Source organism: Phocoena phocoena, chromosome 2, assembly GCF_963924675.1.
Source record: "Phocoena phocoena chromosome 2, mPhoPho1.1, whole genome shotgun sequence".
Lineage (NCBI taxonomy): Eukaryota > Metazoa > Chordata > Mammalia > Artiodactyla > Phocoenidae > Phocoena > Phocoena phocoena.
The window spans coordinates 114,116,040-114,129,513 of NC_089220.1; the positions used below are offsets into that span (position 1 = coordinate 114,116,040).

A 13,474-nucleotide genomic window follows, 5' to 3' on the forward strand; every position below is an offset into this window, starting at 1 on the left:
ATTGTTTTATTTTTCTCTCAAGAATGATCTGACCTTCAAGAATGGAGTTACAGGCAAATAATGCCCCAGTAAAAAAGCCACTAATTTTTAAAACAAAGGACAAACAAAACTATGTAAAAACACACAAATATCATTTAGGATAACCAACATACTATATACTAAAGTGAAAAAATTTGGAAGAGACTTTTGAAACAACTATAGAATACTTTTTTTTTTTTTTTTTTGCGGTACAGGGGCCTCTCACTGTTGTGGCCTCTCCAGTTGCGGAGCACAGGCTCCGGACGCGCAGGCTCAGTGGCCATGGCTCAAGGGCCCAGCCGCTCCGCAGCATGTGGGATCCTCCCGGACTGGGGCACGAACCCGTGTCCCCTGCATCGGCAGGCGGACTCTCAACCACTGCGCCACCAGGGAAGCCCTATAATACTTAATGTTTTAAACTTATACTAAAATATGAGTATTATTTCATACTACTAATTTGCTATTATTATATGAACTGCTAATCACATATAACTGCTTACATTAATAACCAAGTTCTGTATTTTTTCATTAGGGTAAACAAAATACACTCTAAGACATGATCAAATGCCATGAGATTTATCTGGCTGTAACATATGAGAAATTACTCCAAGCTGTTTTATGTGACATCAAGTCATATTAGTTCTAAGAGAACCCTGAAATCCATTCACCTTTATAAATCATGTTAAATATGATAATTACTTAAAAAACCCTAGTAATAAATTATTTGACTTATCCTTCAAAAAAAGTATTTATTTTTGTTCTCATTGTTGCATTTTATAATACAATGTCTCAGATGGTAAGCAGTCATTTACCCAGATCAAGAGGAAGAGTTGAATTTAAACAAAAATAACACTTTAGACAGTGAGTTTTCAGTTGCATTAAGAACAGAAATCAGGATCCACACATGCTACATAGTCAACTCTTAGAGGATAGGTTTATCCCAGTACTCAAATATGTGGTTATCAATATAGCCAAAGTCCTAAAAAATAGTGTCATAACCCACAAGTTTTAATGAGACTTATTCTAGTTCCTTAATGCCCTGGTATTAGCATGATAGTACAGCAGACCCCATTTAATTATAAAACATACCATATACTTCCACAATGTGCAAATTCATTATGTACTTGTCTACAATAAATTCTGATAATACTCTTTTTGCCCCTTAAATAACAAGTTTCCAAAGGCATATTTTCCCAATATAGGGTGGTATATTTTATTCTTCACACAATCTTCTCTACAACTATTCAGAAGAGCTTTTTCCACCTAGGAACGAATGTATCTTTGAAACCAGGGCAGTCTTTTTAGTTATTCACATTAAGTGTCACTTCAGCAGCCTCTATTTACCATCTCTGCTTCATGATATGTAATTATAGGCTCTGTACTTTTTTCAAATCATATTTTGATACAAAGACATCTGTTTCCAGTTTATACCCTCTTACCAAAAAGCAACTGCCCACTCAACATTGATGAAAGTTTTCTCTCTCACTTGAGGAATATTTGCACTGGCTAAAAATAGTTTTATATTTGCGTTTCCTTGTTTTTATACAGACTACATCAATTCTTAGTCCTAGATCACCAGCAAATTGGATGTTCCACTCTTTCATTTAAGAGTCACTTATTAGGAGTGTTCCATAAGGAAGGTCCAAAAGACTCCACTTAGTAGATACAAGCTCATGATTTCATGACTGATTTGATTTTCTGAGTATCTATTGTTCTATCCTCTCTATCTTCTCACCAATTTTCTCTAAAATATGTCTAAAATAAACTCACCAATACAACAAACACAAGCGGGGAGGCTCTCTTGTTAAGACTGCTAGCTGGCCTTTTCCTGATAACATTACTTCAATGCCACATATCTTTCTTTATCTTTCTTTATTGTACGCAAAGGAAAAGAATCAAGCTGGTGTGATCAATTTCTCTGTGAGGAAGGGTCTCAAAAATGAGCTTATACACATCTTTACAAAATCTGTTTGTCATTCCATGAGTGCCTAAAATCACCTTAACTGCTTGAGCCCAGACCAATCTTAAACCAATATATCAGACTATTCCAACTGACATATAAAAAACAGAAGCCCATATAGATCACTTCAGGCATCCAAAATTGAAAGCAGTACAAAGAAACATAACTGGGAATTCCCTAGCAGTCCAGTGGGTAGGACATGGCACTTTCACTGCGGTGGCCCAAGTTCAATCCTTGGTCGGGGAACTAAGAGCCTGCAAGCTGCGCGAGTGGCCAAGAAAAAAACAAAAATAAAAACAAGGAATTAGAAGTTATAACCATTAAATTGCTTCGGGAAATGCAACAAGTCACAGTTCCTTGTTTTACCCAAATCAAGAAAATGAGTTCCTTAAGTTAGGGATCTCTAATGACCAGGGTGAGAATACTGCCAATAGACTGAAATAAAAAAGGTACACAGGTCACCAGATTAATGATCTAATTTGTTCTTAGGTAAAATCTAACATGCACATAATAATGGTGATTTTCATCGTCAGCCAACTGTCACTGTTAAGAAAACAAAATGCATGCATTATTATAAAGACAGCCAGTAGTTCAATTTGCTGGCGTTAAAGATAAGTACAGTTGAGGTTGGATACTTGGGCTGTGACAGCTCTTGCAGGTTAAAATAGTGAACCTAGACTTCTTGTAATAAGCAATAAAGAGTTATAAAAAAAAGTTATGGAGCAGAGAAGTGATAATATATATTAGAAAGACATAGTAACTCAAAATGGAAAACCTGATCAATGAAATTATACTTTAATTTTAAATGACTGATCATCCTAATCTTGTATCTTACCAGGACACTAAGAAGCTCAATTCTCTTGATGTTTAAAATGTACACAGCAGACTCTAGACACTAAACAATGCTCTTTTGCTCATTTAAAGTACAATCTTTATAAAACAGTATGTGTAAAGGAAAAGGAGCTTTATTTATGAACTCAAAAAATTACTTACATTTGTTACTTTCAAATTTTACTTAAGAATTCTTCATTGAAAATGGTAAAAGGTAAGCTTTGGGTATCACACTCATCAAGAAAAGGTATCGGACAGTTTGTTGTAAATCAAACTACTCAATTATTACTTACCAATAAGATTTCTCCATGGAAAGAAACAGAATACCCATTACTTTTGCAAAAGACATTTAAAACGCAAGAATGGTCTCAGAAATTAAAACATATGCACTCATTTTTAATTATCCTGGGGAAACTTTTTTTACATTGTACAACCACTTTACCAGAGGCAATCTTAGACAATTTACTGTACTGTTAACTCTAACCTTTTTAACTTATTACACCATTTACAAAAGCTTTAAGAAATTAAAAGAAAAAAAGGCCCGATTTACTGCATACTTTTAAAGCCACAGAAGTATTAATAAGAATTCTAGTTATTTCTTCTTTACGTCCTTGAAAACTTAAGCCAAACATACTTACTGTTGGTTTTTTTCATTTAGAGTATTCATTCCCTGAAGATCAGAAAGAGGTGTTCTGGGATTTTTCCGAGTTATACCTAGCATAGAGAAAGCAAAAACCTTCAATCAATGCTAAGATAAACTAAACATGAAATAATTTTTCTAGGAACAAATGAAATTAATATACTTCAATAGTAAATATTTGCTAAACATATCAGAAAGGTCTAAATAATAATAATATGAACCAAGTCCCATGACTGTTACTTATAAATTTGACTTAGTCAACAATGAAACCAATTCGGGAATTTAATAATAAATTCTTTAATTTCTTCTCTCATTTAAATATTATCAGGAAATACAAGGGTAACTGGGCTGACTGTCTAGAGTACACAAACTCATTTCTTATTTTAATATTCAAAAAATTCCTAATGATTCCTTTGCACCATTTTTCAGCAATAGGATATTGCTCCTATAAACTATAGATTTTAGAGATCAATTAATCTTACATATAAAGACACTAAGAATCAAAGATGATGAATTGCTTCCTCAAGAATTACCAATATTTTTTAAACAAAAAATCTAATTAAAAAATGGGCAATTAACATTTTGGTGCATGACTCTTTTTGAATTATGGTTTTCTCAGGGTATACGCCCAGTAGTGGGATTGCTGGGTCATATGATAGTTCTATTTGTAGTTTTTCATTGCAGCTCTATTTACAATAGCCCAGAGATGGAAACAATCTAAGTGCCCATCATCGGATGAATGAATAAGGAAGATGTGGCACATATAAAATGGAATATTACTCAGCCATAAAAAGAAATGAAATTGAGCTATTTGTAATGAGGTGGATAGACCTACAGTCTGTCATACAGAGTGAAGTAGGTCAGAAAGAGAAAGATAAATACCGTATGCTAACACATATATATGGAATTTAAGAAAAAAAATGTCATGAAGAACCTAGGGGTAAGACAGGAATAAAGACACAGACCTACTGGAGAACAGACTTGAGGATATGGGGAGGGGGAAGGGTGAGCTGTGACAAAGCGAGAGAGAGGCATGGACGTATATATATACACTACAAAACGTAAGGTAGATAGCCAGTGGGAAGCAGCCACATAGCACAGGGATATCAGCTCGGTGCTTTGTGACCGCCTGGAGGGGTAGGATAGGGAGGGTGGGAGGGAGGGAGATGCAAGAGGGAAGAGATATGGGAACATATGTATATGTATAACTGATTCACTTTGTTATAAAGCAGAAAGTAACACACCATTGTAAAGCAATTATACCCCAATAAAGATGTTAAAAAAAAATAGGCAGAAGACTTGAATAGACATTTTTCCAAAGGAGACACCCAGGTGGCTAACAGGCACATAAAAAGATGCTCAACATCGCTAATCACTGGGGAAATGCAAATCAAAACCAAAATGAGATATCACCTCACACCGGTCAGAATGGCTATCATCAAAAAACACAAATAATGAATTCTGGCGAGGATGTGGAGAAAAGGCAGTGCTCATACACTATTGGTGGGAATATAAATTGGTACAGCCACTGTGGAAAACAGTACAGAGGTTTCTCAAAAAACTAAAAATGGAACTACCATATGATACAGCAATTCCACTCCTGGGTACACATCTGGAAAAAATGAAAACACTAATTTGAAAAGATACATGCACTCCAATGTTCATAGCAGCCATGTTTATAATAGCTAAGACATGGAAGCAACCCACATGCCCATCAACCAACACTTGGCTTAAGAAGATGTGGTATATATATACAATGGCATATTACTCGGACATAAAAAAAAAAAAGAAATACTGCCATTTGCAGCAATGTGGAAGGACCTAGAGAATATTATGCGTAGTGAAGTAAGTCAGACAGAGAAAGACAAATACTTTATATGACATATATGGAATCTAAAAAAAATACAAATGAATGTATATGCAAAACAGCAACAGACTCACAGATACAGAAAACCAACATGTGGTTACCAAAGAGGAGAGGGAAGCAGGGAGGAACAAAATAGGGGTATGGGATTAACAGATAGACACAACTATATTTAAAATAGTAAAAGTATCTTTGAGATAACAATCTTGTGTGTGGAAAATCCTAAGTAATTCACAAAAAAATTAGGACTATTAAACAAGTTTAGCAAAATTACAAGATATAAGATCAATATTCAAAAATCAACTTAGCAATAAACAATTGGAAAATGAAATTAAGGAAACAATTCCATTAATAATAGCAATAAAATAATATAAAAGGAATAAATTAAACATAAAATATCTACTGAAAAACTACAAAGCATCATAAAAAGCAATTAAAGAAAACCTAAATAAATGGAAAGCCATCCACGCTCATGGACTGGAAAACTTAATATGGTTAAGATGGCAGTGTTCCCCAAATTCATCTACAGATCAATGCAATCTCTATTAAAATTCCAGCTGCCTTTTTTTTTTTTTACTGAAATGAATAAGCTGATCCTAAAATTAATATGGAAATGCAAAGGACCCAGAATAGCCATGTTGAAAAAAGAGAACATGGTTGGAAGACTCATACTTCCTGAATTAAAAACTCACTACAAAGATAAAGTAACTGAAACAGTATGGCACCAGCATAAAGATAGACAAACAGATCAATGGAAAGGAAGTGAGAGTACAAAAATACATTTATGATCAACTAAATTTTGACAAAGGTGCCAAGACAATTCAATGGGAAAAGAATAATCTCTTCAACAAAAACTGGGAAAACTATATGTCCACATGGAAAAGAATGAAGTTGGATCAAAGACCAAAATACAAATGCTAAAAGTATAAAACTCTTAAAACATAGGAGTAAATATTCCTGACATTGGATTAGGCAATGATTACTTAGAGATGAAACCAAAAGCACAAGCAACCAGAGAGAAAGACTGATAAACTAGACATCACCAAAATCTAATACTTTTGTGCTTCGAAGGACACTATATCAGGAAAGTGAAAAGACAACCCACAAAATGGTATCAACAGAAAATGGCCCATCAGATATCTGATAAGAAGCTTGAATCCAGAGTATAAAAAGAACTTTTGCAACTGAATAATACAAAAGATAACCCACTTTTAAAATGAACAGAGTATGAATAGATATTTTTCCAAAGACAACACACAAATGGCTAATAAGCACATAAAAAGATGCTCAACATCATTAGTCATCAGAGAAATGAAATCAAAACTATAATGAGGGCTTCCCTGGTGGCACAGTGGTTGAGAGGCCACCTGCCGATGCAGGGGATACGGGTTCGTGCCCTGGTCCGGGAAGATCCCACATGCTGCGGAGTGGCTGGGCCCTTGAGCCATGGCCGCTGAGCCTGCGCGTCCGGAGCCTGTGCTCCGCAACGGGAGGGGCCACAACAGTGAGAGGCCCGCGTACCGCAAAATAAAAAAATAAAACTACAATGAGATTGCACTTCACACCCCCTAGCATGACTATAATAAAAAAAGGAAGATAGTAAGTGTTGGCAAGGACATGTAAAAATTGGAAACTTGCATACACTGCTGAATGTGAAATGATACAGTCGCTTTGCAAAACAGTCTAGCAGTTCAACAAAAAATTAAACAGAGTTACCATATGACCCAGAAATTCCACTACTAAGTATATACCCAACAGAACTGAAGACATACATCTATACCCACATAAAAACTGTTACTGAAAAACTTATGTCTTGGGATCAACAAATTCAGTTAGAACTTTGAACAACTTTATTTTCTTACATATTTGAATGCATTGTTTTTGTTTCATTTATTCAGTTCCTAAGTCATGGACACCAAATATCCTTATGACAAATTATCATTTCCTATTCGCCATATGAATTCTTTTCTTCTGCATATTGAAATATAGTCACTTCAGGCCTTTCCTTAATATTAGTAATGCAATTTTCAGATATCTTTCCTCTATTGAGATCACATAGGTGTTGATTTATGCCTCTACTTGATTTAGTAGTTCAAAATCTATTTCAACATCATTCTGATATTTCATAGTCTTAAATTTGTGCTACTGCTTTATTGGATTCATGTTCTTAAATTCTTTAAACTGTAAAGTGCTCACCGGGAATTTTCTTCTCGTTTTTGGTGTTGCCAACACAATAGGGTGTTTCTTTTATGCATGTTATTTCCCTTTGTGTAATGATTTTTTAAACATTAATTATTAAATATTTTAAAGGAACAATATACTGAACACTTGCAACTGACCACTGAGATTAGAAAATGAAGTCCTGTGCACCTTTCTTCCTGATCCCATTTCAACAGCATCAGATCCCAACATTGCCCACTTGTTGGAATTAGCATAAAAGGACTTTAAAATTGCTATCATAATGTTCAATGACTTAAAGTATAAGACAGTCTTATGACCTAACAGAAAAATCTCAGGAGAGAAATGGAAACTGTAAAAAGAATCCAAATGGATATTCTGGAACTGAAAACTGAAATTTTCTGAAATGAAAATTTCATTCTATGGTTTTACAAGGAGACTTGAAACAGCATAAGGAACTTGATATCAGATAAATAGAAATTTTCTGAAATGAAAAATTCATTCTACGGTTTTACAAGGCAACTTGAAACAGCATAATGAACTTGATATCAGATAAATAAAAATTATCCAATATGAAGAACAGGAAGAACAAAGATAGAAGAAAAATCCACAGAATATGAGGAATCTGAGACAATATCAAATATTCTAAGAGCATGTAATTGGGGTCTCAGAAGAAAAAGAGAAATTGCAGCAGAAAAAGATTTCTGAAAAAATACTGACCAAAAATTTCCTAAATTTGATGAAAAATAATGAAGCACAGGTCCAAAAGGTATAGCTAATACCAAACAGCATAAATATAAATATAAATGATATCTAGGGGCATCACAGTCAAACTGCTGAAAATGAAAAAATAAAGAGAAAATCTTGAAGCAGCCAGATGAAAAAAGGTATATTAGATATGAAAGAATGACAACAGAATGACATCTGAGTTTAACATCACAAATAATGTAGGACAAAAGAAAATGGAACATCTTTAAAGTGCCAAAAGTTTGATAGTTCCTAATGATGTTAAACATATGTCTACTTTATGACACAGTAAACTCCATCATAACTTTTACCCAAGGAATGAAAATTTATATACACAAAATGAATTGAACAAGAATGTTTATAGCAGGGTTCCTCACAATAGCTCAAGACAGTACAAACCTTATATCCTTCAAGAAATGAATGATAAACACAAAGTTGTATACACAATTGTATATACATATACAATGGAATACAACTCAGCAACAAATTACTGATATAGGGAACAACATGAATACATATATAATTATGTTACATAACAGAATCAGAACACGAAAGAATACTGTATTATTCCATTTCTGTTTTAGAAAAGGCAAAATTAATTTATAGTAACAGACATCTTAAGAGGGGTTGTCTAAAGGGAGTGCGAAAATGTACAAGAGAGTAAGAATAAACTTTCTGATACAACTTTATTCGAATATTTTATATTTTTGTGGTCATATCTTTTTGTGTTCATATGCTTTAGGTTTGTCTCTTATAAACATCTTACAGCTGAATTTTATTTTAATTGCATAATCTTTTTTTAAACTGTTTAGTTGGGTTTATTTTATTCATATTACTGATATATCTGGAATGTTTTCTGCCTCATTTTATGTTTTGTATCTACCCTAATTATTGTACGCTTTTACCCAGACTTCTACTGAACTATTTTCTTTATATTCTGATTTCTTTGTTTTGTTTTAGAAGTAATATACACTCTCCTCTTTGATTATTCTTGAATTTTTTACATATTCATGAATTCTAAACTAAATTAATTCTCTATTCTCTTTTTCTAAAGAGTACGAGAACCTTTAAATCTCTGATACAAGTCATCCCCTTCCTATCACAGCTATTGTTACCCAGTATTTATTTTCACCTTATTTTCTTCCCATTAATCAAGCAAATTAGGCATTAAGTTTTATAAAACAATAACTTGTATTTTACAAGTTTCTCAAAACTTCCTAGTGAGTTCAGCTTCTGTCTTTCTCAACTAAATCTTTTTATAAATTCTACTGATGAAGATCTGCTCAAATTACGATCTAGTTTTATTTACTGCTATTGTTCACCTGTGCCTGACATAGCTTTCTCCATTCTTTTATTTTTATCATTTTAAGAATCTAGATATCATTTAATTAAACTTTTTGAAAAATTCATTTTGCGATTTTAATTGGTGATATTAATCTATTTTTATTAATTTAAATCATAGTACTTGTTTCTTGTATTTTGTTTCACTTTTATTTCACTCTTCAAATCCATATTCCCCCTTGTTAGTTTTCATTTGATAGATAAAGGTTTCTCGTGCTACTTTAGAAGACAGAGATTCAGGGAATTCCCTGGAAGACAGAGATTCAGGGAATTCCCTAGTGATCTAGTGGTTAGGACTCTGTGCTTTTGCTGCCTAACGCATGGGTTCAATCCCTGGTTGGGGAACTAAAGTCCCACAAGCCACTTGCAGCTGACAAAAAAAAAAAAAAAGAAGAATCAATTTTTGTTATTGTCTGTAAGGCAGACATTCATGTTTGTTTATCCACATTGATTTCCTAAATTTGATAAATAGCCTTATTCTATCAACTCAATAGAAATAGCTCCCTGACCTTCCTGCAGGCTTCCCCAAAATACATATTGGCATATCCTGTATTTGTTTCCATCTACCATTTTCAAACAAGAATTCTGATCACGTAACATTTTTTTTTAGAATATTTTAAATTATTTTAATGCAAATCTCTGCAGTGGATAGCAGACAAGGGCTTTAGCATTCATTATCACATTTGAGCCTCGTGTTGCCCCTGTGCAGTGGGGACTACCTTTCAGAGAAGGAAATTGAGGCTCTGAGAAACAACATCTTCCACACACAGGAATACAGGGGCTAAGTAGCAGAGCCAGAATTTGTACCTGGCACTGCCTGACTCCAAACGCCAGGCTGTTTCTCCTCTCTCTTTTGAGAGTAACGTGGAGGTCCCCATGTCAGAATCTTTGTGCCCTGCCACAGCCCTGGCAAAAAGCAAAAGAAGGTCAGGTCTTCCCGGCACTGAAGCCTTCCCCAAGATCAGTCAAGCTGGCTAGTTCCCACTCTGGTCCTGATGAGGCCCTGATGAGTAAGGTGTGGACACTTCCTGGGGTTCCCATAACATATTTTTATTTTTGGTATGCTTAATTCCATGAAAAATAGTCTCTTCTAGATATCTATCTAAGACTTATGTCAGGCTTCATGATATGCAATTAATTTTTTAAATTGTGGTAAATTTTACATATTGTAGAACATACTCATTATAAGCATACAGTTAGTTAAGTTTAGACAAAACTGCCACCAAAAGAAGATATAGAATATTTCCGGGGACTTCCCTGGCGGTCCAGTGGTTAAGACTCTGCACTTCCACTGCAGAGGGCATGGGTTCGATCCCTGGTGGGGGAACTAAGATCCGGCATGCCATGTGGCACCACCAAAAAAAGAAAAGAAAAATTTCCATCATCTCCCAAAGTTCCCTCAAGCCCTTTCTTCGACAATCCCCCACACACCCTCCTGGACCAAGGCAACCACTAACCTGCTGTCCATATCGACTGGTTTGCATTTTCTGGAATTTGATATAAGTGGAATAAAACAGTATGCTCTCTTTTGTGTAAGGTTTCACTCAACATTACATTTTAGAGTTTGATCTATAAAAAGTCTTCACGTGAACATATGTGTTCATTTCTTACGTGGAGAGAACATACGGAAAGCATATGCTTACCTTTATAAAAAACTGACACTGTTTTCCAAAATGACTGTACTATATTTTACATTGTCAGCAGAGTGGATAAGCATTCCAGCTGCTCCACACACTCATCATCAGTACTGTCAACTTCACTTTAGCCATGACACAGGGTGCTAATGTGACTTCACTGTGATTATAATTTGCATTCCCTAATGACTTATAAAGCTGGTAGTCTTTAATGCGCCTACAGATGATTCATATATCTTCTTTTCTAAGTGTATGCTTAAACCTCTTGACCATTTTTTTTTTTTAAACAGAAAGTAACATTTTTTTTTTTTGGCTGCACCACGTGACATGTGGGGTTTTCCCCAAACAGGGATCAAACCTGCGCCCCCTGCAGTATAAGCACAGAGTCTTACACTGGACCACCAGGGAAGTCCCCTCTTGACCATTTTTAACTGAACTGTTTCTCTTATTATTGCAGGAGGTTTTTAAAAAATATTTTGAAGTCCATTATCGGTTATATATTATAAATTATTATGAATATTGTTTCCCAGGCTGTGATATGCTTTCTGTTTTTTTACAATATCTTTTTTAAAGTAGAAGTTTTCAATTTTGGTGAACTCTAATTTCTCCATTTTTTCCTTTTATACTTCATGTTCTTATGTCCCATCTAATAAATTTTGTCCCAAGATGGCAAAGATTTTCTCTCAGGTTTTCTTCTATCAATTTGATAGTTCTGTTCTTTGCAAAGAGCTGTATGACCCATTTCAAGTTAATTTTTATGTATAATATAAGGTAAGGGTCAAAGTTCTCTTGAACATATGGATATCCAGGTTGTTCCAGTGCTGTTTATTTTTTTAAAGACTATATATACCCCCACTGAATTATCTGAGGGCCTTTGGGGAAAATCAATGGACAATATATGTATAGATCTTTTCCTGGACTCTGTTTTTTATTTTTTTTTCTACAGAAAAGGATTTTATTCAATTTTTCTAAAATTACTAAAATTTTTTTATTGGAGTATAGCAGCTTTACAATGTTGTGTTAGCTTCTTCTGTACAGCAAAGTGAATCAGCTATACATATACATACTTTCCCTCTTTTTTGGATTTCCTTCCCATTTAGGTCACCACAGAGCACTGAGTAGAGTTCCCTGTGCTATACAGTAGGTTTCTATTGCTCTCTTGCTTACACTAAGAGAACAATGTCATGATTATTTTAATCTTAAAATCATATAGTGTAAGATCTCCAGCATCATTATTCTTCTTCACAATTGTTTTGGTCATTCTAGATATTCTACATTTCTATATAAATCTTAGTTATCAGCATATGAATTGCTACCCCAAAATCTGCTTTGATATTCACTGGGACTTCATTCAATCCACAGATCCATCTGGGGGAGAACTGACATCTCAGAAATACAAAAATATGTATCTCTCTTCATTTATTTAGGCATTTTTCAATTTCTCTCAGTTATATACTGGTCTAACAGTATTTGGTAAATTTATCCCTAAATATTTCATGTTTTGGTATGCTATATTATAATCCACTGCATGTCAAATCACTCCGAAGCCTAGCACTTTAATATAACACGTAATATCACAGACTTTGTAGAGGAACAGGTTTCAAGAGCTGCTTAGCTGGGTGGTTCTGACAGGGTCTCTCATGAGTTGTATTCAAGCTGTCAGCCAAGGCTGTGGTCATTTCAAAACTAGAATGGAACTGAAGGACCTGTCTCTAAGGTCACTCATGTGACCTTAGAGGTAAGCCTCAAAGTTCTCCACTGCCTTTGACTAGAGGCTTCAGTGGGATTCCCAGTAGGGCTACTCACAACAGCAGCTTGATCCTCCAAGAGACAGTGATCCGAGAGAGAGCTAGCAAGTGAGAAAGTACCTAAGATGGAAACTGTAGTCTTTTTTAACAATTTTGGAAGTGATGTACTATTACTTCTGCTATGTCCTATAGGTCACATAGACCAACACTGGTAAAATGTGGGAGTAGACTACACAAGGTTGTAAATACCAGAAGATGGGGATAAATGGGGAATAACTACTGTAGCTGGCTGCCACAGATATATAAATGGAATTTATAAGTTTCACTTTCCAAGTGTTCATGGCTAGAATATTACAATTTAATTTTCTATATTTAGCTGGTATACTGTGAGACTGTTAAATTCACTTTTCAGATTAAAGAAGCATTTTTTAAACCCGTTAGTACTTTCTATATAGATGATCATGCTGTCTACATCTTCCTTTTCAATCTATGTACCTATTTCTTTTTGCTGCC

At 34.6% G+C, this 13,474-nt stretch overlaps 1 protein-coding gene across 1 annotated transcript in view; it reads right to left on the minus strand.

The window, feature by feature from the left end:
• MYO9A (myosin IXA) overlaps window positions 1–13,474 on the minus strand; it is a 216,825-nt gene that overhangs the window by 115,445 nt on the left and 87,906 nt on the right. Inside the window, exon 15 of the mRNA XM_065900167.1 lies at window positions 3,448–3,523. Coding sequence (XP_065756239.1) covers window positions 3,448–3,523 — 76 coding nt within the window. The remainder of the gene's footprint in view (window positions 1–3,447; window positions 3,524–13,474) is intronic.